Source organism: Canis lupus, chromosome 16 (genome assembly GCF_048164855.1).
Source record: "Canis lupus baileyi chromosome 16, mCanLup2.hap1, whole genome shotgun sequence".
Taxonomy (NCBI): Eukaryota; Metazoa; Chordata; class Mammalia; order Carnivora; family Canidae; genus Canis; species Canis lupus.
This window is the reverse complement of record NC_132853.1, coordinates 35,978,314-36,006,313: the sequence shown is the minus strand read 5'-3', so window position 1 is coordinate 36,006,313 and position 28,000 is coordinate 35,978,314. Positions and strand designations below refer to the sequence as shown.

The 28,000-nt window shown below is 47.9% G+C and overlaps 2 protein-coding genes across 3 annotated transcripts; one reads left to right on the top strand and one right to left on the bottom strand.

The window, feature by feature from the left end:
- The first annotated feature begins 8 nt into the window (after window positions 1-8).
- UBE2Z (ubiquitin conjugating enzyme E2 Z) lies at window positions 9-19,752 on the top strand. Its single transcript, XM_072780202.1, has 7 exons — window positions 9-430; window positions 2,384-2,456; window positions 5,042-5,229; window positions 7,610-7,721; window positions 10,160-10,272; window positions 11,556-11,646; window positions 14,339-19,752. The coding sequence occupies exons 1-7, from the start codon at window positions 114-116 to the stop codon at window positions 14,507-14,509; spliced, it is 1,065 nt and encodes a 354-aa protein (XP_072636303.1). The 5' UTR covers window positions 9-113; the 3' UTR covers window positions 14,510-19,752.
- Window positions 17,679-27,702, bottom strand: SNF8 (SNF8 subunit of ESCRT-II). 2 transcript variants are annotated; one of them, XM_072780205.1, is made up of 9 exons: window positions 27,546-27,702; window positions 27,150-27,200; window positions 23,414-23,552; window positions 21,677-21,781; window positions 20,984-21,056; window positions 19,893-20,034; window positions 18,912-18,986; window positions 18,503-18,547; window positions 17,679-17,915 (listed from the first exon to the last, which is right to left on the bottom strand). In XM_072780205.1, exons 1-8 carry the CDS (start codon window positions 27,597-27,599, stop codon window positions 18,533-18,535), a joined length of 654 nt encoding a protein of 217 aa, XP_072636306.1. In that variant the 5' UTR covers window positions 27,600-27,702; the 3' UTR covers window positions 17,679-17,915; window positions 18,503-18,532. The 2 variants fall into 2 exon arrangements, with proteins under 2 accessions (XP_072636306.1, XP_072636305.1); XM_072780204.1 differs by lacking the exon at window positions 18,503-18,547.
- Between the last annotated feature and the right edge of the window lie 298 nt (window positions 27,703-28,000).

Here is a 28,000-nt window from a genome sequence, read left to right as displayed (position 1 = left end):
AGCGGAGGGTGGGGACACTCTGGCCCGGCTCTCGGTGGTGCGGGAGCGGGAGGGAGCAGCGGCCGCTCTGGTCGGCGGACGTGCTGCCGAGCAGTCCCGGAAGCGAAGCAGCGATGGCGGAGAGTCCAACTGAGGAGGCGGCGACGGCGACGGCGGGCGCCGGGGCGGCGGGCCCCGGGGCGAGCGGCGTCGCCGGTGTTGTTGGCGTTAGCGGCAGCGGGTTCGGGCCGCCTTTCCTGCCGGATGTGTGGGCGGCGGCGGCGGCGGCGGGCGGGGCCGGGGGGCCGGGGAGCGGCCTGGCTCCGCTGCCCGGGCTCCCGCCCTCGGCCGCTGCCCACGGGGCCGCGCTGCTTAGCCACTGGGACCCCACACTCAGCTCCGACTGGGACGGCGAACGAACCGCGCCGCAGTGTCTACTTCGGATCAAGCGGTGAGCCGGGGTTTTTCCTCCCCCAGCCCCGAGCTCCGGGGCTCGACCTTCCCCGCCCCCCCTTTTCCCACTACACCCCCCACCTCGCCCGCTGCCTCGCGCCTCCCTCGCGGCGGCCCAGCTCCAAGGCCCACGTCTTGCCAGCCCAAAGCGTCGCGATCCAAGTCCCCTCTCCCCCCCGCCCGCAGCTCCACACGCACCAAACCCCTCCTCGCTTGCCCAGGTCCGACCCCGCCCCTCGGCTACCTCCCGGGAGCCCTCCCGTCTCCGTGCCGGACACCCTCCCCCACACCTCCCGCCCGAAACCCGACCCTTTCGCGCTTCAGCAACACCCCCTCCCGCCTTCCGCGCCGCCTCTCTTCCCCCCTTCCCCACTCCAGCCTTGCTAGATGCTGCCCGGAGGCCCCACCCATTGGCCCCCCCTCCCCGCGTCGTCTCCTCCCGAGCCCCGTTTGTAACACACGTAGAGAGCTTGCCTTCCGTGGCTTCAGAGTCGAGGCCAACGTTTCTTTTGATTCCCCATCTCCGCAAGCCGTCTCCCCAAATCTGGATCGCTTCCCTTACATACCCGCAATCTCCCCTTGAACCACTTCTCCAGAACCCCAAAGCTATCCACTCTCACACCTGTTCCAGCAATGCAGGCTTTTTCCCCCACCCAGCCTCACTCTGGCTTGTATTATCCCACTCAAGACTTTCTTGTATTTTTTTCCTCTCGCTCATCTGGTTTAGTTTTCTGTAGCAAATATACCTAATTCAAATACAGGAACAAAGACCCAAGTCCTTTCTGTGCTTATTTCTTGGGTGACTGATCTTAGATCCTATCATTTAATAGATAATGTTTCTGCAAAAATGCTTAGCGTAGTACTTAACTGCATAGGAAAAGAGTAATGCTTTTGAGCCGCTATTCAGCCTGAAACCTGTTTCCTGATGACCAGTCTCTGCCTCTCCTCATTCCTGCCCCCCCTCATTGCAGCCATCCTCAACTAGGTGATCTCACCCACACACACACACACACGCTGCAAGTCCCTTCAGATGTCTCTACCTACCTTTCAAGGTTGTAATAAAAATTAAGCAGCACATTGTGTGTAAAGTACCTGGCCCAGTGCCTGACACAGATGCCAGCTCCATCAGGGTCACCACCTCTAACTTCAGAACCTCAGCACTCCCTTCTACTCCTGTTCTCCATCCACTTCAGTCTGCCAATCCTTATTTCTACCTTTGAGTTCTGCCAATACTTCTTTCTTCTGCTCTCCCACTTGTTTGCAGTTTATGTCCCTATGTGCCCTGCCGAGTCTTTTCCCACCTAGAATGTCCTTTAGACCCTAACTCACAACTGATGGATTCTGTGGTAGCCACTACATGTCATTTTTCAGATGTGGGACTCTCAGCAATTGCGGAGGGTACCTTCTCCAGTCTGAAGCGATCTCTACACTGTCGGTGTTTTGGGCAAGAAGACCATTATTGCTTTTTGCTAGCTCACTTGCTTTGTGTATTCCTCTGACCAATAATGGCTCACTGTATGGTTTATGGGATTCATTTTTTTAGTGGAGTTGATTATGTCTTCCCAGTTACTGAACAGTCTTCATTTAGCATTCAGTTGTAGTACCTGGGAATCTCGGAGGTGGGGAGTGAATGAATTGCCCTGTGGGAGGAAGAGAGTAAATGGGATGTGGCTTTTCCAGGGTGACATCTGATGCCACTGGGATCTCTGATTTTTCCCCCCTCCTCCTGAGGAAACAATGCCCTTTTGATAGTAATTTGCTCTCTGCTTGCCTGACAAGTACTCAGCTGAGATTTCTCAGCCAACAAGACAGTGCAGACGTTTGTGGTACCAAGCACCACTTTCTCAAGCCCTGGCCTCATTGAGGTGTAACAACTGTCCTGCTCAAGGGATTCCCCTTTTTTCCTCTCTCTCCCTCACTCCCTTCCCTACCTCCTCTTGATGTTATACAGGGATATCATGTCCATTTATAAGGAGCCTCCTCCAGGAATGTTCGTTGTACCAGATACTGTTGACATGACTAAGGTATGTAACTTGGAGGGGGTTGGGGACTATTGGGAAATTGGGTCCAGAAAGATTATTCAGCTCACATTTCTGATTACGTAAATGAATAAATTAAGATCCCAAGAGAGTAAGTGGCTTGCCCAAGGTCACACAGTGAGGTGGAGCAGAGCCTTGAACAGGTGTCTTTTATTCAGGTGCCAGTAGGTCTGGTTGGCTTGGAAAATCCCTGTTTATGCCTCTTGTCCCAGATTAACTATTATTAGGGCCACTCATTCACTCTCAAAAATGCTCCACTTGGGATGTTAGGTTATATAGTCATCTTATTCATTTTTCTACTCAATTCTTCCCCTACCCTGTCACTCTGGACTCAAGTATGGTGCTCTAAGTCTGATGCAGAGAAGGTTGGGCATGAGGCAAACCTGAGTGAATAGAGTTTATACTCAAAGGACCTTGTTCAGACTTCTTGTCCTAACTGGTTGTTTTGGGGTTTTTTTTCTTAACTTTTTTTTTTTTTTTTTACTTATTCATGAGAGACACAGAGAGTGAGAGAGAGAGAGGCAGAAACACAGGCAGAGGGAGAAGCAGGCTCCATGCAGGGAGCCCGACGTGGGACCCGATCCCAGGTCCCCAGGATCACGCCCTGGGCCAAAGGCAGGCGCTAAACCACTGAGCCACTCAGGGATCCCCTAACTGGTTGTTTTTGTGGGGTTTTTTTGTTTTGTTTTAAGATTTTATTTATTTATTCATGAGAGACACAGAGAGAGAGAGGCAGAGACATAGGCGGAGGGAGAAGCAGGCTCCGTACAGGGAGCCCGATGTGGGACTCAATCCCAGAACCCCAGGATCATGTCCCGAGCCAAAGGCAGAGGCTCAACCACTGAGCCACCCAGGCATCCCTAACTGGTTGCTTTTTTTGTTTGTTTGTTTTGTTTTAAAGATTTATTTATTTATTTATTCATTCAGAGAGAGAGAGACAGGCAGAGACACAGGCAAAGGGAGAAGTGGGCTCCATGCAGGGAGCCTGATGAGGGACTCGATCCCAGGTCTCCAGGATCACGCCCCGGACTGCAGGCGGCGCCAAACCGCTGCGCCACCGGGGCTGCCCAACTGGTTGCTTTTGAATGTCCTTTCTACTCCAAAGACCATTCTTGTCTTGTCCTCCATACACAAACACAGAGAAGGCTGAAATTCCCCTGGCATAGATGCCTAGGCCTCTCTGTCATTGAGCGCTCTACCCTCAGAAGTGAATTTTTCACTTAAACTAATGTTGGGAAGAAATCAAGATTTCCTAAATCTAATATTGTTTAAATGAAAACTCTTCCATGGTTTCAGATTTCTTACGGTAAAAGTTCTGACTTTGTAGTGTAGATATGTGTATTTTGTTTTGAATAAGTTTCCCTTAAATTGATTTTTTTCTTTTTTTTTTTTTTTTTTTTGTGGTTAGAAATATTTTTCCTGGGACATCTTGTCCAGTCAAGTATCAGTGTTAATATGCTAGTCCCTAGGGTCCCAGAATTGATGTCCTGTTGATGCCATTTGAGCTTGCTATTCCAAATGCCTGAGGGCTGAAAGATATTCCTGGGTGCCACCAAGGGCAGAGTAGGGACTGAAGCATTGGATTGCTGGTCCTTTTTCGTCTTGCTGCTTAAATTCTGAGCAGACTTAAGTGGCTAGCAGCCTTTGTAGGAGAAGAAATATAACGGGGTCAGTTCAAGTTCTCTTCCTTTCAGGAGGGGAAAGCTTGTTCAGTGATCCTGGTTGGAGGACAAAAGTTGAGTGTTCTAAGTGCTGCCGATTTTTTTTCTTTTTAAGTTAACCAACAGTGTTGGGAAGATTTCTGGTGATGGTCTAAGGGCTCCAAATGGACCCTGAGTTTTCCCCGTTTTTTGTTTTTTGTTTTTTTTTTTGGTATCTTTGACACAGCTGACTGCTGCCTGAGCTACATCCTCCCACAGTAGGCTTGCTTCTTTGTGGAGGCAACAGAGACCCTAGGCCTCCATCACAACCCTCAGCTCTGCACTGTAAACTGGCACTGTGGCCGCCAATCCCTTTGCTCTTTTCCGTTCATCTTACTCCCCTTTGTGCCTCCTAAATGGAGGGTGGGGTTGCCTCAGACACATGATTAACCTAGGCAAATCCAAACAGACATGCTCAGTAAAAGTATATATTAGATTCTTAAAACTAAACGGGCTAGGATAATATTTTACAGTTGCATATTTTAGTTGGTGCAGTGGTGTTCCATGTATATTTGTTACATGTAACACTGATCAGGGAAGTCTTAAAAAAAAAAAAAAAAAACCTATGCTGTCACAGGGAGTTTTAAGGGACATTCAGGGTGATTTTTGACTACATTCAGTTTTCATCTTGGGCTCTAACTTTAGACGTTAACCACTGAGTAAGATGCCACTCCACCGTAATGGGATTTCTTAAAATTCCAAACATATTTATTAGTATGAGTGAGTACAGGCTGTTCATTCCGCATGGTGAGGATATGGAATGATATACTAGATGAAGGTCCTGCTGCTGGTGTGGGTAGCAAGTGGAAGCCAGGAGGGGTTGGGATGGGACATCACCTCACAATTTTGAGATGGGGTTTTATTTTGCAGATTCATGCATTGATCACAGGCCCATTTGACACTCCTTATGAAGGGGGTTTCTTCCTGTTCGTGTTTCGGTGTCCGCCCGACTATCCCATCCACCCACCTCGGGTCAAACTGATGACAACGGGCAATAACACAGTGAGGTTTAACCCCAACTTCTACCGCAATGGGAAAGTCTGCTTGAGTATTCTAGGGTAAGAGGAGACTTCTAAGTGGCCAAGTTGGTTGTTAGCAAATAATTACTCTAGGCCAGCCTTTATCAACCGGGGTTCCTCATCTGAACCACAGAACCCAGAAAATGATTGGAGTGACTGTTTCCTCAATTTTCCCCAGGATGGTACGTGATTAGTATCATTCTAAGTGCAAAAGAGAGAAGTTCATGTATGACCTACAATGGATGCCTTAGTGAAGTGGTTCTCCCTGACCAGCAACAGCACTTGGAGAGCTTGTAGCCCTACAGATTCTGAGGGTCCACCCTAGACGTACTGTATCAGAAACTCTAGGGGAGGGCTTAGCAATCTGTGTTTTACAAGCTCTCCCGGTGATTTCTGGCGCATACTTCAGCTTGAGAACCACTCCCTTAGGGCATCAGGGCTTCATTCTCTCCTGAACAGGTTGAGAAAGGCTGCAGATCTGTGCCATTTAAGATTGTGGGTGTCTTGTTTCTGAGTCTCTCAATGAGTGGCTTTGGAGGCGGCGGTGGTGATGAAGATGATCATGATATTTTAACAACTGAATGAAAAACGTCTAAGGTTGGAAATCATATCAGATAAGAAATCCAAGTTTCAAGTACATTTTGTTTCTGGGTGCTACTGAGATTTTGCTTCATGCGGTTCTCACTCGCTCCCTTTTAACTGCCTTTGGGGGCTAAAAATTCAGAATGGAAACAGTGTCTTCTGGATTGGCGGTGTTTGTGTGGTCTGAGTTTCCCTGGGGCAGAGGACAAGTGCAGGTTGAAGTTGGGAGAGTTGCCAGAACTGGTGATACCTTTTTCTTTCCTGTCCAGCATATTTCCAGGTGTGTGTGGGGAAAGGCAGCTGACCCAAACTGGAGACAGGAGTTATTTTATTTATTTATATTTTTAATCTCTCAGACCCAGGGACATGTTCTGTGGTGGTGGCAGTGAGGAAGTCCTTCAAAGGAGGTTGTCCTTAAAGCGGTCCTTTATGTTGTTAGGGTTTTTATCTGGTAGGATAGTGGTAGACATAGCCCACAGTGGTGAGGATATTCACTTGTTGTTTCTACATGACATTTGTTTGTGATAGCGTTTTTGTACTAGGTTCTCCATTGGGCCAGTATAAAACGATTTTGAGCAAACATCAGCTCACAGTAGAACCAGGGAAAGTAAGACGGCGGGGTAGGAGTAGCAGAAGTGTTTTGGGTGGAAAATAAGCTACCCTGAAATTGAACATTAACCACAAGAACTCACAGGATAGAAAATTCCCATGTGTTCCTAGTTGACTCTTCCATCAGCCTCAGTCCTTTCCTTCCTACTTAGAAAAAAAGATTGGGGCTGCCTGACAAAAGAAATGTAATGAAAATTTACATTGTTGGCTTGACTCCCGGAGTATGTGGAGTCTTAGCACAGGACCTGGCGTTCCTGGAGGAGCAGAGCTGAGGGGAGCAGGCTGAGAGGTTCTGAAGAGCAAGCCTTGGTGGTGAAGGTGGTGATGGTGATGATGAGCTTGCTGTGCCACACTACTTAACTGGGCTTTCCTCGAGTTAATAGGAAGAGGGAATGGGCCAGTTAACTTGAGCAAGCCAGTCATAGCTTAGGTTGTGTTCCACTTCCAGATCAGGTGCCTCCTCTTCAGTTAATTGAGCTAAAAAGAAATGTCATGAATGTCCAAGCTGCCCTCCCTCTGCCTAGTACTCGATCAGGTATATGGAAGAGAGGAGCAATTTTGGTGCTTCTCTTTTATTCAGGATGGTTTCCATATGTTATTTCAGACCCTTCGCAGTCTAGAAGTGCCCCTAACTCCCCTCCCTGTCCTCTGGCAGAGTTCCATGGTCTTCAGAGAGCCTGACATTCTTCAGGGGCTGGCTACAGAGCAGGACCCTGGTCATCAAACCCCACCCACTGCCCCTGACCAGGTGCCTTCAGGCCACCCCCCTATGCACCACCCCCTCCGTGCCTCTGTGCTGAGCTTCTCTCCCCTCACCCCTTCACCACCCCTAAATAAGCCAGCTCCAAGATCCACAGAGCTTAACACTTAGATTGCCTTTGGTGTTTTCTTACCTTATTTATTCCATTTTGATGAATAGAACCTTCCCTGGCTACTGTTTCTTTCCTAGGCCCAATGAAAATCCCTTCAAAGTTTTCTTGCTTGCTTTACCCTCTTTCCTTTTGTCCCACTTGATAAGAGGATTAGGCAGTTGACTGATTTCTGGTCAATGAGGGTGAGAGACAGGCTGGGAAATTCCAGAGCATTAATAGTGAAAGAGAAACGTTGACTCACTGACTTACTGAGCGGGTGCTGCCAGGGCCCAGGGTGCTGGTGCACTAGTCTTTCTGTGGTGGCCTCCACCATCACTCTCGGCCTCACCCTCTTCCCTCCCTCTGCTGTTTTGCAGTACGTGGACTGGCCCCGCCTGGAGCCCAGCCCAGAGCATCTCTTCTGTGCTCATCTCCATCCAATCCCTAATGACTGAGAACCCCTATCACAATGAACCTGGCTTTGAGCAGGTAAGGCCAGAGGGGCCAGCTGGGGAGTAGAAGATGGGGTTTGAAGAGATCTGAGAGGTCTGCTTAAAGGTCCCATTTGTTTGCTTGCTTGTTTGTTTAATGTCACCATAGGAGAAAAAAGGAGTTGGTGTGTGTTCCTTAAAAATGATTTTTTTTCCTTGTAAGTTACAATAACAATGTCCAGTTATTTCCATTTGACTTGTGTTATCTACAAGGTGGGAATCAGTAGAGTCATCTGGACACTAATTCTAAGCCTGCTTTGGGGGCTGTTGCAACTGGTGGGTTTTGTATATGTCCATCCTCCAGTATCCCTTTAAGGTACTCCCTGTAGTGACTACTGCTCAGCTAGGTGTTTACAAAGTTCTGAAGAGCCAAAGGAGCTAGTCATCAGCTAGGGGAAGAATATTTTAGTCAACGCTGCCAAAGAGAAGGGAGAGGAGAGTTGCATTTTCCAGGGGTGTGCTATATGCCAGCCGCTGTCAAATTTTTATATATGATAACTATATGTGTGTGTGTATGTGTGTGTGGAATATATAATATTCCATTTAAGCTTTACACTAATTTGAGGTAGGGGCAGCTGGCAGGCTCAGCTGGAAGAGCCTGCATCTCTTGATCTCAGGGTTGGGAGTTGAAACCCCATGCTGGGTGTGGAGATTACTGTTGGGGTAAATGTTATCCCCATTTTCAGATGAGGTGATGGTGACATGGAGAGGTTAGTTCACTTTCACAAAGATACATAGATCATGGTAGAACCCAATATTGGCCTAGGAGCCCAGAGTTCTTCCATCCTTTCAAAATGCCTGCCAAGATTACTTGGGAAAGAATTCCAGTGATCATCCCCAAAGATGATAATTCTGTCTAGGTGGTTAAAACAGTTTAATTTTCGCACTATTTGAAATAATGATGCCATTCCTGGTTCATTTATCGACCGGAACAGCAGGGAATACCCTTTAAGTATGAACAACAAAAGTTATTCCCAAAACCACCTTTCCAAACAAATAGTGTATTTGATTTTAGGATTAGGTAGAAATGGAAAAGGAACTCATTTGCTAACCAAAGAGCTGATTTTAGGGTCTTTCCTTTGGGAATTTAAGAGATGGGACATTGATTCTTAGTACTCCCAAACATTATTGGTTCACAGCCCCTGGTGTCTAGGTGGCTTTTTCACAGCTCCCCAGGCAGACGGAAGTGCCTGGCTGTTCTGTTTCTTAAGCAGTTAGGTCCAAGGGGAGGAGGGCGGGGAGTGGGGGTGAGTGGGTGACGGGCACTGAGGGGGACACTTGACAGGATGAGCACTGGGTGTTATTCTGTATGTTGGTAAATTGAACACCAATAAAAAATTAATTTATTAAAAAAAAAAAGCAGTTAGGTCCAGACAACTTCTTTCTTAAATAACTAAAATGGTTTAATGACAGGAAGGGTACACTTGTTGGATACCACACAACTTTGAAGATCTTGGAATCCAATTGGATCCACCACCCTCATTACTCTTCCCTACTGTTTATGTATGCTGCTTGCTATTTACCAGAGTAGTGATTGACAGTCCAGCTTCACAAAGATAATGTGTCATTGAAAGGAATATCATGCAGTCTAATGTCAGAACTGACCCACTGAGCTCAAGTTAGTGGTTCTCACAGTGTTTGACAGGTGGTGAATACTGTGGTTTTCCTCAAAAAGTTTAAATCCCCAGCACCCCTGTGATCTCGCTGTGGTGCATTTTGGAAACCATGGTGGTAAACTGAGGGTATGTTATCTCTTTCCTGCTCATGATGTATTTCAGTCAGGGCCCAAGGTTCTGGTTGCTGGGTTGGTGATGAGGAGGAGCATTGAAGAGTAAAGGAGGAGTTAAGAGATTGGAAGACTGTACCCCCTTCCATTTATACCCACACATTCATAATGGCTTTCTCAGCGTTGGAGTCTTCTTTTGGAAACTTCAAGTTTTACTTCCAATAGAGTCATAGTAGTTGATTTGAGTAATGATGGAACCCTGCAGAATAAAAGGGAGTTGGCTGGGAAGCATCCAGATATTTATAGGGTTTTTTACTGAGACTCCTATTGACATGTTTATGTTTTTGTCCCACCACCATTCTTAACATTGGGTTCTTTCCCATAGAATCTTTACTTCGGAGGCCTCTCATTTCAGCCTTAGGAAAATTTGATGTGTCTAGTTGGCTGCTTACAGGTTAAGTGACCTCTAACAGAGGATGGGTATTGGCATGCATGGGGGGAGGTTGATGATCTCAAAAATAAAAACTGAGTTGGGAAAAACAAAAAAAACAAAAAAACTTGAGTTGGATCTTCATGGATCTGCCATATAGTTGGAAAGGTACCCTTGTTTGCTTGGGTCACATACACCATATTAATCCTGAAGCCTCCTCCTATTTACTTTTTCTTTGCCTAAATTTTGTTTTGGACACCCAATGTCCTTTACATTACAGGAGAGACATCCAGGAGACAGCAAAAATTACAATGAATGTATCCGGCATGAGACCATCAGAGTGGCGGTCTGTGACATGATGGAAGGAAAGTGTCCCTGCCCTGAGCCCTTACGGTATGTGTGTGCCAAGAGCGCCCACTTGGCACTGGGTATTACTGTTGAAGATTTAGCTGGTTCATACCATTGAGAACCTTTGAGTCAAAATCCACTGTTGGGCACCAGAGATCAGAAAACGAAAGCTGTGTGGTTCATGCTTTTTTAAAGAGTGGTGGCGGGCAGCCCCGGTGGCGCAGCGGTTTGTCGCCGCCTACAGCCTGGGGTGTGATCCTGGAGACCCGGGATCGAGTCCCACATCGGGCTCCCTGTGTGGAGCCTGCTTCTCCCTCTGTCTGTGTCTCTGCCCCTCTCTCTGTGTCTATGAATAAATAAATAAAATCTTTAAAAATAATAATAAATAAAGAGTGGTGGCTGAGGGTCACTTGGAAATTCAGAGAGCTGTTTGATTCTAGGAGAGTGCCAAGCCTAATGGAAAAGACATAGTCCACACCCTTAGGGAGACTCCAATTTGATGAGCGCCTGGACCTGTTGAAGATCCTTACTGTTCTACAGCCAAATGAGGTGTAGAGCCCTTCACAACAAATCTATTTCTCAGTGTTTGAGTTTATTTGTAACTGTTCAAAGTAGATGAACAAAGTCACAGTTATCAAAACAACCTTTTGGAAGAATTTTGAGTAAGGTTTGGGATTAGTGATGGCCTATGAAAAACAAATGAGATAGAGTCACAAGTTGTGAAGTTGGGATTTAAATGGTCAGTATTAATGGTTATCCTTGTTTGTTTGTTTGTGTGTTTGTTTATTTATTTCATGAGACAGAGACACAGAGGGAGAAGCAGGCTTCACTCAAGGAGCCTGATCTGGGACTCGATCCCGGGACTCCAGGATCACGCCTTGGGCAGAAGGCAGGTGTTCAACCGCTGAGCCACCCAGGCATCCCGGTTATCCTCCTTTAATAATACCTAAGGAATACGAGAAATCACCTTCGGTCATCATCTATTCCTTTTTCCATTTTCCATTGAAAGATCTTTGTGAGGGGTGTACCTGGGTGACCCAGTCGGTTAAGTGTCCAACTCTTGGTTTTAGCTCAGGTCATGAGATCAAGCCCCATGTTGAGTTTCACACTGAGCATAGAGTCTACTTGAGATTCTCCTTCTGCCCCTCCTTGTTTTGCTCCCTCTCTCTCTAAAATAAATAAATCTTTAAAGAAAAGAAAGAAAGGTCTTTGTAGGATATCACATCCGGGCTTGGGAGCTCTATTTGATTTGGCAGTAAGTTAGATGGTAAAGGGATGATCCCGTGCACACTGTGTCTCTAACTTCAGCTTCTCTGCTTGTTCTCCAGAGGCGTGATGGAGAAGTCCTTTCTGGAGTATTACGACTTCTATGAGGTGGCCTGCAAAGATCGCCTACACCTTCAAGGCCAGACTATGCAGGTAATGCAGCCCCTGCCACTAAGGCCAAAGGCTCTGCAGCAGACCATGTAAAATCCCCCACAAGGATAGCCTCTGCATCTCTTAAGAGAATTCAGAGCCAAAGGGATCTTGGTTCATCTGAGTCTCTATAGCCCAGAGAGGAGACAAATGTGTCTCATTCTTGTGGAGTTGCTTCTGTCTTGGCATAAACTAGATGTTCATAAGTAGAGTCTGAACCATCCTTTGTAGCTCAGAAGGCCTGCCCTTCTTAGTAGTCTTTTCAAACCAAGAACATTCAGCCCTCTCTGAATCTTAGTGATTATAATGGTGAGTTCTCTACTGGAGTTCTGTCCCTAGCTCAGAAGGGTACTCGGAGAACAAGGCCCAGGAAAACACTGGGTATGTGGTGTTATATGTTGAAAGATTGCTGTTACAAATGACAGTAAGTGGTTGTTTACTCTCTGCCTCAACCGGAGAAATGTGTATCCACTTCCAATAGGAATACAGGATTGATGCTTGTTTTAAAGAGGAGATTCTAAAAAAAAAAAATAATAATAAAGGGATTCTTGGGGGGAGCCTGGCTGGCTCAGTCACTAGAGCATTTGACTCTTGATCTCAGGGTTGTGAGTCTGAGTCCCACCTTGGGCCTGGAACCTATTTAAAAAAATAAGAGGAGATTCTTATTAAACCAAATTGTAAATGGGCTCAAATATAAAAAAATGTGGTTGTTAAGAGAGTGAGACTCCTCCTGTCCCTAAGGACTAGTTCTTATGTTTTTTTGGCTCATTTACTCATGGTCTTGCTTAGAATTGTATGGACTTGGATGAGTGACTGAGGCCTCTTGAGGTTCTCTCCATTTCTTGCTGAGATGCTTTGCCCACCCAGGCTCCCCCAGCAGCATTTACTGCAGTAGCAGTAAATGTGTTCTGTCCTCAGCTGCTGCTTAGAAATAGTAGTTTCCCTGTCCTTCCTTCAAGGACTTCCCCACCCATCTGCCACATGAAAACTCAAAGGGCAAGGGCGCCTGGCTGGCTCTGTCAGAAGGGCATGTGACTGTTGATCTTGGGGTTGGAAGTTTGAGCCCCACGTTGCATGTAGAGATGACTTTAAAAAAACAAAACATGGGATGCCTGGGTGGCTCAGCAGTTGAGCATCTGCCTTTGGCTCAGGGCATGATCCTGGGATCCGGGATCGAGTCCCACATCAGGCTCCCTGCATGGAGCCTGCTTCTCCCTCTGCCTGTGTCTCTACCTCTCTCTCTCTCTCTCTCTCTGCCTCTCATGAATAAATAAAATCTTTAAAAACAAGACAAGGGATCCCTGGGTGGTGCAGCGGTTTGGCGCCTGCCTTTGGCCCAGGGCACGATCTTGGAAACCCGGGATCGAATCCCACGTCGGGTTCCCTGCATGGAGCCTGCTTCTCCCTCTGCCTGTGTCTCTGCCTCTCTCTCTCTCTCCAACTATCATAAATAAATAAAATTTAAAAAAATAAATAAATAAAAAATAAAAACAAAACAAAACCTCAAAGAGCAAGGCCCTTTCAGGGTTAACTTGCTCCTGACCCCTTTTGCAGAGTATATCATATGTGATGCCTGCCATGGTTCGTTCCCCATCAGGAATTCTCATTCCTGCTATTCAAAAGCATTTCCCAATATTCACTCTGTGGAGGAAAAATAACTCATGATCAGAGAAGGAAAGGGAAGAGCGAGCAGCATCTGGGGAGGAGGGACGTGGGTAGAAATGGAGCCAAGGATGAAGAAAGGAAGATTTGAAAAAGTAAGTTTGGAGTTCAGCCTTTGGGGAGTGTAACTTTTGGAAGTGAAAAGTGTGGGCTGTAATCACAATGACTGTGACTTGTGTACACTGGTCCCTAATCATGAGGGTGATATGTGGGCAGAAGTGTGGAAATAGTTAAATGTGGAAGAAGCAGAATGTGAGAGGGAAAAATGGTGTACCTTTTTGTGACTCTCAAGGAAAGATGTCTCCACTTGTCTAAACCCTGCCACGTGCTACTTTTGTTGCCATATTCTCTACAGCATTTTAAGTTCTTTTGTTTATCTCCTCTACTCCAACCCTAGTTGTTTTTGAGACTTTCAGAACAGTTAACCCTTTACTACAAAATGTCTGGAAATCTTTGATCTAGAATAACAAGGACTAGGATCAAGGCTGGGTGGCCCTGGAGCGATGCCTAGAAACCTGACAGGATGGTAGTGACTGATCTCTCTGAAAGAGTGTATGGGTGCTTATCTAGTTCTGAAAGTCAGAACTCCTGAGTACTAGACCCGCCCATGATGTTGGAAAGACAAATTACCCTTTTGGATAGAGGGAAAGCAGAATAATATTTCCCTTGTATGTCTTTTAGGAAGTTAATTGAAAACACAGACATACTTAATGATTATAGTTCTGGTCTTGAATTTCTGTTTCTTACCTATGTCGTCTTCCCCGTGACCCCCTTCTCCACATTGGCTCACTTTCAGGGAACACCAGCACATTTTAATGTTGGCCCAAGCCAGATCTATCTGGGGTGGTAAACGTGCCATAATATTCCTCGTCAGAGGGTATGCGATCTGCGGTCAGGGACTGTAATGCCATAGCCTCTTCTAGTCTCGTGCCTGGGAAGTTGAGCGAGTCCAGCACGGGCCCAAAGCTGCACTGTCTAGGATGAGCTGCCCAGATGAGAATCTTCCATCCCGCTTGTCTCCTTTCCCCCACAGGACCCTTTCGGAGAGAAGCGTGGCCACTTTGACTACCAGTCCCTCTTGATGCGTCTGGGACTGATTCGTCAGAAAGTGCTGGAGAGGCTCCATAATGAGAACGCCGAAATGGACTCTGATAGCAGTTCGTCTGGGACAGAGACAGACCTGCATGGGAGCCTGAGGGTTTAGACCCTGCTCCCCTCTCCCCTCCCCCCACTCAAGAGTCCCAGCCAAGTCCCTCCCCCCCACCCCAGGGACGGAGAGGCACTGTGTATCTCCCTCCAAACGTGACGTCATCCCGCAAGATGGCAAGAACCAAGCCAGCTCGGATCCCAGGGCGCAGGAGTGGGGAGGCTCTTCCGCTCTGACCTCCCCGGCTCTCCAGCCCCCAGGGCTGTTCATCCCGTAGCAGGGGCCACGGTACCTATGCAGGAGCACCTCCAGGGCGAGGGCCTCTGGCAAAAACAAAACAACCGACACACCTCTGCACAGGGCCAGCTCCTTAGGGACAGGTGGGGGATAGAAGCCGGAAGTCCAGGAGGGAGTGTGCCCGAATGCTTTATGGGGATATCTGGAAGGGAGCTCTGGGTGGGGGGCTGTCTGTGACACTTAAGCAGTCTGGGTGGTTGTCTGTCTGCAGTCTTGAAGCAGGGCTTCCCGATGCCCTTTTTTCTCCCTGCCTCCTCTGCCCTTACTTCCCATGGGCCAGCATAATTTTGTTTTTCCTAATTTATAGTCACTGTTCTAGACAGACCAAAGAGAAGGAACAGTGGTGGAGTCTAGGCTGCTGATCAGTAAGCTTTACCTAGCACCTGAGCACCTTTCTCCTCTGCCCCCCACCCCCCATTCCCTCGCCCATTTCCAGATTTAAGACAGAAGGTAAATGTGACCAGGACTGAACCGAGGTCTTGGTAAAGCCTGCACAGGCAGCACGAGAAGCTGATTTTGTTCCCGCAATCACTGATTTGAAAAGTTCCCAACACAGCCAGCCGCTGTGTGTGGGGAATGAGAGCCACTATGTAGAATAGTCTCAGATTTTCGTAAATCCTAGCCACGATGAGGGGGTTCCCCTGGGGGCGGGGTGCAGTGGGGAGACCAACGCTAGCCCTGTTGTGTTCTGTTTGGCTGTCCTTGTGTATTTTTACCCCAGCCTCCAGTGCCCCCCCCCCCCCTTCACTTCAGTGCCCAGGAACGCGTGGGGAGCAAGGGTCGCCAAGGGCAGAGGGACTGGGGCTGGGACTCTGGGCTCTTCCTGCCTCCCTTCCTTCCCCCACCCCCCCTGCTGCTCTGTCACCGGCTCCCATGGGCATTCGCCTGGCTGTGTTGCTTCTCTGTATCTAGCTGCAGTGGTCCTTTAGTGGGCTGGCTCAGAAAAATGTGCTTTAGGCGCCCCATTGTACTGGGCACCAAGGAAATCCAGCCTTCCCCTTTTTGGTGTGTTCTCCCCCATACTTTCCAGATTCTTACTGTTATGGCTCCCAGTGGGGTGTTGGTGATCCATGTGACGCAGGGCCTCGGTCAGTATCCAGCCACGTGTAAGGGAGAGGATAACCATACCTGCCCTGCCTGCTGCTGGGGAGCCCTCTGCCCAGGGGCCGGGGGACTTCCCTGGGGGAGCTTGGGACGGGTTGAACGCAGAGGAAAATGTTCTACTTGGGAGGGCAGGAAGCAAAGAAACTGGACAGGAAGTGGGCTTGGGGAGCGGAAGTTTATCTCGGATACTTAAAACTGGGTCTCTTAATAGGGAGATTTCAGAAAGGGACCCTGCTTCCAATTTCCCTCTTCCACTCCCAGAGCTCGTACAGGGCTTAGAAGAATGCCCTTGGTCTGTTGGTCCAGTGGTCGTCTGTCATCCATTTAAGTGTTCCCACTTTCAAGTGACAATCCTCTCCTTGGCCCTGCCGTGGGCAGAGCATGTCTGGCACACCAGCCTGACTTTTATGCCCTAATCTTGAGTTGAGGAAATATATGCACAGGAGTCAAGAGATGTCTTTATATCTGACTGTACATAAATGAAGTTTTTTTTTTTTTTCTTTTTGGTGCAATAAAGTTTGTTTTGGCAGAAGGAGGAAGCGCCTATGGGTGTGGGAGGGTTTGTGTAAAGGGAGAATGGGATCCTCTCAACAACCACACCTCTCGCCCAAGTCAAACTTGTCAGAGAAAGTGCTCAATGCTTTGTCTAGAAGCTGAAAACTAGTTACATGACGTGGGTGGAAGCAGGGCTGCTGGTGACGAGTTCCCCACCAACCAGAAGTAGAAGAGCCTCTTTTGAGACCACCTCTGGCAGTCAAGGACAGGAGTGCCATCTTGGCCTCAGTTGCTTCCAAAGGGATCCTTCTGCAGAGACTGGGAAGTGAGCGTGTCCTAGGAAGACCAGCAGATGTAGATTGTTGCTCTGGGTAAGGAAAGGGTGTCTTAGGTTCTGGGTAATCCACAGTGAACTGGGTTTTCAGATTTCTGGCACTAAAGCAGCCCTTAGGAATTCAGGACTCAGAGGATGGAGACAGCTTCATACAGCTAGCTCATCCATCACTCCCTTCCCTAGTTGCTCAAGAATTTTTGCTGCCTGGCACAGAGGCTTGTCCTCTTGGCTGACCATGTGTAGAGTGTCCTGCCAGCCTAGGCCATGTGAAGCCACGATACAGGCACGTAAGGGCCCTGGCACCAGTGAACATGGGCTCTGGCTCTTAGCTTTGCTTTGTAAGCTGGTGGCCCTGGGGAATGATTATGTCAGTTCCTCGCCTGAGATGTAAGGAGACCTTACTGAGCCTCTGAGAGTGGCTGTGAGGGGATTAGGTGTTCATAAAATGGCACAGGGTAGCTGTTCAGTAAATGATGCCCTTCCCACCACTAAGGCTAGAGGAACCTGGTGATCAGCACAGGAGGGAAAGCAAAGATGAAACTCGATGACTTGTGGCCGCTGTTGGTTGATGGTCCTAGGTTCCGTTGTTTCTAACACCTGTTTCCTTCACACTCAGCCAGGTCCATCAGAACCCAGAAGGTCTAGAGCAAGCCAGAAGGACTGAGCGAGTGGCTCTTACTGGTCCTTTAGGGTCTGCTTGTCTGAGATAAACCTTTTTATAAGGACAAGGTTTGAATTAATGGGCTATAACTTAAGTCCCAGGGCTACAGAGACGAAACTGTCTAGCCAGGAAACAGACTGCCTTCATTCTAGACGCAGCTCTACCATGAACTTGCAGATGACCCACGCAGGTCATTTCATACGTGCTTGCTGTACTCTGTTACTCAGGTTATCCTTACTGGATAAATGAAGTTTTCTCCAGTAAAGATGCAACGTGAAGGCACTTTAAAATAAAATTATGGGTGAAGAGTATTGAGGGAAGAAAAAACTTGGAACTTTCTTTAAAAAAAAAAATAACAAAGTTATTCAGGTTTTATTCAGCAGCAGCTCCTCCTCCCCCTGCCTGCTGCTGGGGCCCATTCCACACTCCCAGAGTCAAGGGAGGGCTTCTCTGGCCTCCTCAGCCGTAATCTCCTGGGAGTAGAGGTCAGTGAAGAGAGCTGGCAGCCAGTAGTGGGCCTCCCCTGGGGCCTGCAGGTCCAGCCAGGCCAGCCCTTCCTTCAGCAGGTGTTCCTGGAGGGAAGAGTCATTTATGAAAATGGAGTTCCTGTAGGGTGGATAAATGACCCCCAAACTGCTATTCTGGCTTCAGTGGGGTTTTCACACTGAATCTACGTGAGTGCCTTCACATATTTATTTACACAACTATCCTGGAATCCCTGGTTCTGTTTGACCCTGACCTTTGCCTGTGATGTGAAAAATGCCACCAATCAATCTGTGCTGCTGGGAAAGAGGGTAAAGACAAGTAGAGTGGGACGTTGTAGAAAGAATGGAGAGCTACGGAAAGGTCCACCCTATGGCCCTAAGCAAATCCTTGATCCCTTTTGCCTGAAGCAAAATAGGAGACCACTGTTCTAATTACGGTTCTGTTTGGTTAACTTCAGTTAACTTGCGGGTAAACCTTCATGGAGAAGTTAATGGAAGGACTGTATTACTTTAGAATGGACTCAAAATTCCTACAGCTGGAATTAGGCTCAAGATGGGCTGGTTGTGCCCAATAGCATTAAACAGATGTTTGTGTTACCCCGCTTTCTAGAAGAAGTCTGTAGTTTAATTGCCTGGATAAAAAAGAAGGTATTAAAAGCCAGGGTTACACTTGCCTGCTACTCCTTCTTCACACCAGCCTTTCATTAGTTCCAAGAAACCTGTATATATAAAACGCTAACTATATAATACAGTATAATAGTATATACTTATGGATATGTAATTAAGTAGGTAACAGTTCCTTCACTCTGTATTAACAGTGTTACTTCCAATATGAACCATATGAACCCTCTGACCGGGCTCTACAGGTCGGAGGAGACAGCAGGTATTGGTGACTGGCCTACAGCAGAGTGAGAAGTCTGCCCCTGAGTGCCACCTTCAGAGGGATGCGGGGGTTGCTTCTGAGTGGTGACCGCAGCTTTCAAGGCAAGGGGCCAGCACAGCAAGGCTGCAGTTTCTGCTGATGTGCTATCTATCCACCCATCTGGGGCCCATCTCTTCTGGGCCACTCCAAAATTCACATACCAGCACTTGCCGGGCTCGCTCGGTCTCCCATTTAAGACTGGCTTTGATGTCACTGACAGTCACGTAGCCGTTTTTCTGAAGGAAAGAGGAACAGGGAGTCAGCTGACAGATTTTCCTAAGAACCCAGCATCTGCCCAACAATACCTGATTTACCCAGATCGGGGGGGGGGGAGAACTGCCCATGGGTGAAGCCTAAGAGAGCACAGACAAAATGTTTAGGAGTCTCAGCAAAGGGAGCAAGAGAAGCAACTTTCAGGGTGACAGGTTGGGGGAAGAGTGATTTATGAAAATGGAGGTCCTGTAGGAGTGGATAAATGACCCCCAAACCTATTTTGACCTCAGTGGGGTTCAGTTTTAAAAAGTAGGGTCCCTGGTATTAAAATATTAGACTTTCTCAGAAAACTTCACGTATGGTAAAAGTTCAAGATAATTAACTGACCAGAAGAAATGGCGACAGTTCCCTGCCTCACCTTACCCATTCCCCAAGAAGAGAAGCTCCTTGCTTAGTTTTGTTCTACATTATAGAGAATTAGGAAAACTTAACATGTCTTCCCTAAATCCAGGAACAGACTCGGGGTGGGGGTGGGGTGGGGTATACTTACGGAATGGGAATGCCAAACCAGATTAAACACTGTTTTGAAGAATCCATTCATAAAGTAGTAGTAAGACCTCAATTAATCTGTCTACCCAAGAAAATACAGCTCACTGTCTGCATCTCTGTCTCCTCCACTAGACTGTAAGCTCCCTGAGAGCAGGATTTCTGGTGCCCCTCGTTCTACCCCCACAGCCTGGCCCGGTGCTCTGCACTGTAGCTGCTCAATAAATGTCTTCTAAACAAGCACAGCTCTGAGTAGTGCGTCACCTAGACAGGCTCAGCAGAAGACCTGTTCGACGGGGAGGAGGTCAGAGCTGCTTCCGAAGTCCCTCCTCACGACAATCCTGACTGTCGCCCCACCCCCGGCCAGAAAGGCACACCAGTACCTCCGCCAGCTGCAGCACCACTGTGTGATCCATGTTGAGCTCAGCTGGAACAGACTGAATGAGGTAGGTGCCACCCACGGGGATGATGCCAAAGCCAGTACCAAGCGCCTTCAGCTTCTTGATGGCTCTGATCAGGTCATCTCTGAAGTGAGGAAAAGCGGCTTCAGGACCTCTGGCAGACCACACCTAGCCACCCTGCAGTCTCGGCTCTGCCCCAGCCAGGACACCCTGACAGAAGACTAAAAGGCTGCGTAACAGTCAGTGCCGTCCGTAAGAAGGTGGGGCCAGGGGGCACCAGGCAGTGCTTGGACAAGCAAGGGAGAAAGTACAGGTATGGGGCTCTCCGCTCAGCAAACCACGCTAACCCCGAACAGAGGTCAAAAATATGCCCATGGGAGCCCATCAGGAAATGTGAATGAATGAGCTGAACGCAGGAGACAAAGGGAGCTGCATGAACAGTGGCAAAACAGAAAAGGTTTCTCAAAAAAAAAAAAAAAGAAAGAAAAGGTTTCTCCATTTTACAGAGGGCAACCCAGCTGATTACTGCCATTTGGAAAGTCAGGCCCAGTCAGGTCCGGTTAACAACTCAAATTAGGGAAAAAGAAAGTCCACAAAATGTGTAGACCATATACCCAGCTCACATACTGACAGCCTTTTCTCTTTTTTTTTTTTTCCACCTTTTCTCAAATTGAGGTCACACAGAGAAGCTGGTGAACCAGATCAACTAACACCCCACCTTCTGAGCCCAACTGTTCCCCAGCCTTCCTCAGCACGTGTGCTAGTCTCCAACCTAAGATAATCTCAAGATTAAGCCCCAAGTATGTTACAAAATAGTAATACACATGAAAAAAAAATGCTCAGAAGAAAATACACCAAAATGTTAACAGCTGTAATCTCTTAGTTGAGAAATAATGGGTGGTTTTTTGTTCTTTATCTCTCTGTATTTTCAGTTTTCTAAAAAATATGTTTTCTGATGATAAAGAATAAAAATCATTCCTAAAGTAGCCTAGACACGTGAGCAGTAAGGAGAAGACGTCCATCTGATTTTTAAAGACCTTTCTATACTCCAGGGATTGGGAGGCAAGACCTACTGGCTGACGTCCTGTGCGAATTTGCCCCTTCCTTTTAACACCTGTTGATGTAGCTCCTCCAGAGTTATCAGACCTACAGGAGCGGGGAGGAAGGCAGATGGAGGATTACCTTTATGGCTAAGCCAAACAAAACAAAATTATAAAAACAGAGGCAGCATCATCTCTGGAAAACTATAAACACTCCCTTAACATTGAGGCTGTATCTGTTTACAGCCAATGATTTGTAACTGTTTTTTTTTTTTTCATTCTTAACTTCAACATAGTGCTTATTAAGATGACACCGCTGGATGACGATTTTTAGGTCACGTTTTGGGGGGGCATAGAAATGTGGCATCACTCCACCTTGGAGCTGCAGGACAGACCTAATGATAAAATCATAACCCAGATGCATAGTGTATCAGGGGAAAAGGTCTATTTCTTCTCTATTATTTTCTGTAATAACCAGGAGCTAAGACCGTCCTGAGTGAAGATCTCTAGAGAATAGAGACAATCATTCAAGTAACTCCATTCACACCTGGCTATGGAGACCTGCCAGAGATTGAACCACATGAAGCCGCTAAGGTGCTTCTGTAGACCTAACAGCTTCTCCAGATCTTATCAGCCTGCAGATCACAGGATGGACAAGATCACCTTTCAAGGGTTTCTCCCTTTGAGAAGTTCAAAGCCTCATCTGCAGGACTTAGCCAGCCTCACCTCCATTCCGGTGCTTCAGAGCCAGGCACACTTCGATAATCTGGACACCCAGCTCGTAATAGAAATCTCCCACGCCTAGCATCTCAGACCAAAATCCTTTTCCAGCTGAAAGACAGAAAAACAAAAGCTAAGTTATATATTAGTTTTTATGGTTTCTTATCTTTCAAAGCTAGATTAAAACATCTATCCTATGGGAAGTCTTCCCTGCCTAACCAAGCCCTTGTGCACCATTTACTACTCAGGATCCTCAAGATGGTTGAACTCTTGGAAATTCCTCCTAGGAAGCAGGCTTGGATGGCTATAAAGGGTGGGTAATCTAATTTTTTTTTTTTTGGTTTTTTTTTTTTTTTTTTTTTTTTTTTAATTCATGAGAGAGAGAGAGAGAGAGAGAGAGAGGCAGAGACACAGGCAGAGGGAGAAGCAGGCTTCATGCAGGGAGCCCAATGTGGGACTCGATCCTGGGTCTCCAGGATCACACCCTGGGCTGAAGGCGGCGCTAAACTCCTGAGCCACCCGGGCTGCCCAAGGGTAATGTAAAAGGCATTTCTATTTGGCTCATTCTGGCTCAAAATACTATAAAAATGAATTTTCCTTTCCTGAATTATACAGTGAAATATAATGGGACATACGGTCTAACAAGGCTGAGAGGAAGAATATGCAGACCTGGCATTCAAAAATCCATTAAAGAGAACAGTTTATCAAGTAAAAAACAATACAGGTTAGAATGTAGTTATTATAGCATAATCGGACATGTTAAAAAAAAAAGTTTATAAATATGATGAGGGTGTCCAGAAAGATTATCTTACACTGTTAATAGTTATTTCTGCAACTATGGGAGAGAGTCAAATGTCTTGTACTTTCTCTTTTTCTCCTTTGTTGACTGACCCCATGATTACATGCTGCTTTCATTAAAAATATCTTGGGGTGTCTGGGTGGCTCACTTGGTTGGGCATCTGCCTTCTGCTCCAGTCATGATCCCAGGGTCCTGGGGTCGGGCCCCACATCGGGCTCTTGGGGGGGGTCTGCTTCTGCCCCTGCCCCTCCCCTCCATTCATGCTCTCTCTAATAAATAAAATCTAAAAAAAAAAAAAATTAAATATCTTTTTAATAAAGGGAAAAAATAGGGCAGCCCGGGTGGCTCAGCGGTTTAGCGCTGCCTTCGGCCCAGGGCATGATCCTGAAGACCCGAGATCGAGTCCTGCATCGGGCTCCTTGCATGGAGCCTGCTTCTCTCTCTGCCTCTCTCTCCCTCTCTGTGTCTCTCATGAATAAATAAATAAAATCTTTAATAAAGGAAAAAAATAGCTATGAAGAAACTCTACTGTAGGTCACTCAAGAAAGGGTCACGTGGGATCCCTGGGTGGCGCAGTGGTTTGGCGCCTGCCTTTGGCCCAGGGCGCGATCCTGGAGACCTGGGATCGAATCCCACATCGGGCTCCCGGTGCATGGAGCCTGCTTCTCCCTCTGCCTGTGTCTCTGCCTCTCACTCTCTCTCTCTGTGACTATCATAAATAAATAAAAAAATTTAAAAAGAAAATTAAAGAGAGGGTCACGTATGCTGGCCACTAGCCTACACACTGGCATCCCCAGTGTCCCTGTCAAACTGCTAGGCACTCACTGCAGGCCCTTCTCAGAGGGCCTTCTGGAAGATGCCCTACCTCAGTCGTCACACCTAGATGAGTTGCTGTCCCTCAGGCACCCTAGAAAAACACAACAGCCCCGCGGACAACTCCTTACAGGCCAGAGGATCCACCCCAATGGTGGCACACATGTCCTGGAACTGCACTCGGAACTCCGGATTCTTCCGGATCTCCTGCTTGTGCTTGCTGGCAAATTCCTCCAGGTTGGTCTTGAACATGTCCAACTGCTTCGACATCTGTAAGATGGACCAGGAGGAGGTTACGGGGCAGCCCCACCAAGGGATCATCAGATGGCAAAAATAAGATCCCAATCCACTGGCAGGGAAAAGGCTGAAACAACCTATCTCCTCCAGGCCTACCATTAGGCTATTTCTCGTTCCGTTTTGTTTTTTTAAATATTTATTTATCAGTTTGAGAGAGAGAGAGAGTGAGAACACTCCTGCGTGCTCCTACAACGTGGGGGAGAGCCAAAGGGAGAGATCTTCAAGCAAACTCTCCACTGAGTGCAGAGCCCAACTGGGAGCCTGATGAGCTCATGGCCTGAGCCAAAACCAAGAGTCGGACACCCAACCAAGGCACCCAGGCACCCCTACTGTTCCCTCTCTTTTTATCCCTAACTTTCCTTCGTGGTTCCGTTGTTGGCTGGGTTGGGATGCCATGTTTCCTCAATTCTAAAACACACATTTTTGGGGGCACCTGGCTGGTTCAGTTGGTGGTAGAGCATGCAACTCTTGATCTCGGAGTCTTGAGTTTGAGCCCCATGTTGGGAGTAAAGATTACTTAAAAATAAAATCTTTAGGGATGCCTGGGTGGCTCAGTGGTTGGGAGTCTGCCTTCGGCTCAGGGCGTGATCCCCAGATCCAGGATCGAGTCCCGCATTGGGCTTCTTGCAGGGAGTCTGCTTCTCCCTCTGCCTCTCTCTGTATGTCTCTCGTGAATAAAAATAAAATCTTTAAATAAATAAATAAATAAAATAAAATCTTTGGGGGCACCTGGCTGGCTCAACAGGTTAAGTGTCCTATTCTTGGTTTCAGCTCAGGTCATGATCTCAAGGTTGTGACATCAAGCCCCGCAACCGGCTCTGCGCTCAGTGGGGAGTCGGCTTGCCCTCTCCCTCTGTCCCTCCCCTGGCTTACACAGACACACACACACATTCTCTCTCAAATAAATAAACAAATCTTTAAAAAACTAAAAATAAAATCTTTGGGAAGCTTGGGTGGCATGCAGTTAAGCACCCACTCTTGGGATCCCTGGGTGGCGCAGCGGTTTGGCGCCTGCCTTTGGCCCAGGGGCGATCCTGGAGACCCGGGATCGAATCCCATGTTGGGCTCCTGGTGCATGGAGCCTGCTTCTCCCTCTGCCTGTGTCTCTGCCTCTCTCTCTCTCTCTCTCTCTGTGACTATCATAAATAAATAAAAATTAAAAAAATTAAAAAAAAAAAAAAAAGCACCCACTCTTGGTTTCAGCTCAGATAGTGATCTCAATGTCCTGAGATCAAGCCCCACCTCAGGCTCTGCACTCACCTTGTCTCTCCCCCTCCCTCTGCCCCTTCCCACCCACACTTTGTCTCACTCTCTAAAATAAATAAAACTTTAAAAAATAAAATCTTTTAAAAATAAAAATAAAAGAGGCACCTCAGTGGCTCAGTTGGTTAGGAGTCTGCCTTCAGCTCACTTCATGATCCCAGAATTCAGGGATGAAGCCCCAAATCGGGCTCCCTGCTCAATGGGGAGTCGGCTTCTCTCTCTGCCCCTCCCCCTGCTCCTTCTCTCTCTCTCAAATAAATAAATCTTTTTTTTTTTTTTTTTAATTTATGATAGTCACAGAGAGAGAGAGAGAGAGAGAGGCAAAGACACAGGCAGAGGGAGAAGCAGGCTCCATGCACCGGGAGCCCGATGTGGGATTCGATCCCGGGTCTCCAGGATCGCGCCCTGGGCCAAAGGCAGGCGCCAAACCACTGCGCCACCCAGGGATCCCAATAATTTTTTTTTTTTTTTTTTTTTTTATGATAGCCACACAGAGAGAGAGAGAGAGAGGCAGAGAGACACAGGCAGAGAGAGAAGCAGGCTCCATGCACCGGGAGCCCGACGTGGGATTCGATCCGGGGTCTCCAGGATCGCGCCCTGGGCCAAAGGCAGGCGCCAAACCGCTGCGCCACCCAGGGATCCCAATAAATCTTAAATATATATATAATATGCATCCTGACTTTCAAACAGGAACATGTAAGGGAAAAAAGTAAGTAAAAATAAAAAAATAAAACACATTTTTCCCCTACATGTTCCTGTTCGAAAGTCAGGATGCATCTAACAACCAGAATGCACATCTAATGTGGTACTTTTTTTTTTTCTTTTTCCCAGAGAAACTTAGTAGAAGGAATGTGCGCCACAGAATCCATTTTGACTTGGGACACCTGAGTGGCTCAGTGGTTAAGCGTCTGCCTTTGGCTCAGGGTGCGATCCTGGAGTCCTGGGATCGAGTCCCACATCAGGTTCCCTGCAGGGAGCCTGCTTCTCCCTTTGCATGTGTCTCTGACTCTCTGTGTCTCTCATGAATAAATAAATAAAATCTTTAAAAAAAAAAAAAAGGATTCCATTTTGACTTAAAAATGAGGGAATGCAGCATTCAGAAAGAAATCTTCAGCTACTAAGAGAAAGGCTACCTAGGAGAAAAAAGGCTGGCTGGCATGAATTAGGGGTCTTGAGTTGACTGTGTTGACTTTCAGTCATGGACCTTCTTGGGAATCAACTCCAAATAAAAAATCCCAAAGGGAGAGGTGGCTCTACCAGATTTTTTCCAAAGCTAAATACAAATGGTTTGGGGCTTTTCGGACTTATTTGTAGTATTCTTCCTCTTTCCCGAATTAACAAAACCTGTGTTCTACCCACCATGGGTAACCACTCCTGGCCCAGCGTCTCCTCATTTGCTACATATTATGAATTATATCATTTCCAGTTGATTTCTGTATGTCATCTCCCCCCCCATGAGGGGGAGCTTTTGTTTCTTTTTTTTTTTTTTAAGTAAATAAATATTTACTTAATAGTAATACTAACTCTTAGAGAAGGAGAAAGAGAAAGTGGGAGTGCACAAGTGGGAGGGCCACGGGCAGGAGAGAATCTCCAGCAGACTCCTGCTGAGCGAGGAGATTACAACCTAAGCTGAAACCAAGACTTGGACACTTAACCAGCTGAGCCACCCAGTCGCCCCAGTGGGAGCTTTTGAATAGCACAGACTGTGTCTACTATCTTTCCTTAGTAAAGGATCGATTCCCTTGCTTAACTCTTTCCTCCTCTTCTTTACCACTCACAATAACTGAGTAAACTCAGGACACGGACAGAAAAGCAAACTGCAGGCACCGCGCCCCATCCCTGACACATCCTTCTGGTAGCACCTAGATGTGACAGTGACGGGTGGCACAGAGTAAGCAGTATTTTCACGTTATTCTTAGGCACTTCAAGTGAAAGCCCCCAAAGACCTAAATCAAACAGCTCTACCACCTACTGCTCATGTAACTTGGATAAACCACCTTGAACGTCCTCAATTCTAAACCGGGAAGACGACAGTTCCCTCCGGATAGGACCATCAGGATGAATGAACATGACAGTGTATGTAAAGACAATGGACGCGTGCCTGGGGCGATGGACGCATGTAATGACTCAAAGATGCGAGCTATCACTGTTACTAGCAAGTTCCGTAAAAGATCTGAGCAGCCCAGAGATCGAGATGTGCCAAATACCTCTTCTTAGTTCAATCCAAACAATCTAGTTTACGTGAAAGGTGTTCTCTCCAGCCTCGTCGGGTCTCCCTTCCTGCCTGGAGCCCTCCAACCGACTCACCTGGGCCAGCTGGTCCTCAGCCAAGACAGTTCCTCGCTCCTTATACTTGGCCTGTCAGACAAAGAGACCAGCGTGAGGTGAGAGTGGGCGCTGGGGGGCTCCCACTCGCACTGCCTCGGATGAAGGATGAAAAGAGGGTCTCTCTTAAATGGTTTTTGTTAGGGAGAGGGATGAGGATCTAAAAGAGACGGCCCGTCTGTAGTCCCATCGGGGAACGCGGGAGTAGAGCGCTGGGGGATCTGGGGATGCTGACACTGCAATCCACCGGAAGCCGAAGACGCTCAGTTCCCCGGGACCCGCGGAGCCTGTGTCAGATTCTGATGGGGGGCGATCTGAGGGTACAGAGCTCGGCTCCGAGACTTTGCGTGTCTCTCGGGTCGGCCTTCTGCCCCTCACCTCGGCAAGCTTCTTCTTGGCGATGGCGCCAGCTCCCACCCCGCGGCGATGCATCCCCGCCCTGGGCCGGGGGCCGCCCCGCTGCCGGACCCCGGGTCTCCGCGTCCCGGGATCCGCCGCCGGCTCCCAACGCGGAAGCGCGCGGGCCGCGCGTCATCTCCGCGCGCCGGAAGCTGCGCGCCGACTTCCTGCCGCGGGGCAGCGCGGTCCCCGCCTTCCTCCGGTGGCGGGTCGGGAGAAGCCCCGCGAAGCCCCGCGAAGCCCGCTCTGTGTCTGCGGCGAGCTCCCCGTCCACGTGGGCGCCCGCATCCTCGCGTGTTAGCGCGGCTGCCCCCCCCCGCCCGCCGCCGCTCAGCTCTGGCTCCCAGCCGGCGCTCGCGGCCGCTTGCTACCGACCAGGCGCTGACACGGCCCCGAAGCTTCCAAACGGAGCGTGAAACAACGCACCTGCTCTT

Bases quoted from the DNA above. Each gene is read 5' to 3' on its own strand.
- UBE2Z (XM_072780202.1), top strand. From the start codon at position 114: ATGGCGGAGAGTCCAACTGAGGAGGCGGCGACGGCGACGGCGGGCGCC. The intron at 2,457-5,041 runs GTATGTAACTTG...TTTATTTTGCAG, and splicing joins ATACTGTTGACATGACTAAG to ATTCATGCATTGATCACAGG. The intron at 7,722-10,159 runs GTAAGGCCAGAG...TTTACATTACAG, and splicing joins ATGAACCTGGCTTTGAGCAG to GAGAGACATCCAGGAGACAG.
- SNF8 (XM_072780204.1), bottom strand. From the start codon at position 27,599: ATGCATCGCCGCGGGGTGGGAGCTGGCGCCATCGCCAAGAAGAAGCTT. The intron at 23,553-27,149 runs GTGAGTCGGTTG...TCCATCTTACAG, and splicing joins CTGAGGACCAGCTGGCCCAG to ATGTCGAAGCAGTTGGACAT. The intron at 21,782-23,413 runs GTAAGGAGTTGT...TCTGTCTTTCAG, and splicing joins TGGGGTGGATCCTCTGGCCT to CTGGAAAAGGATTTTGGTCT.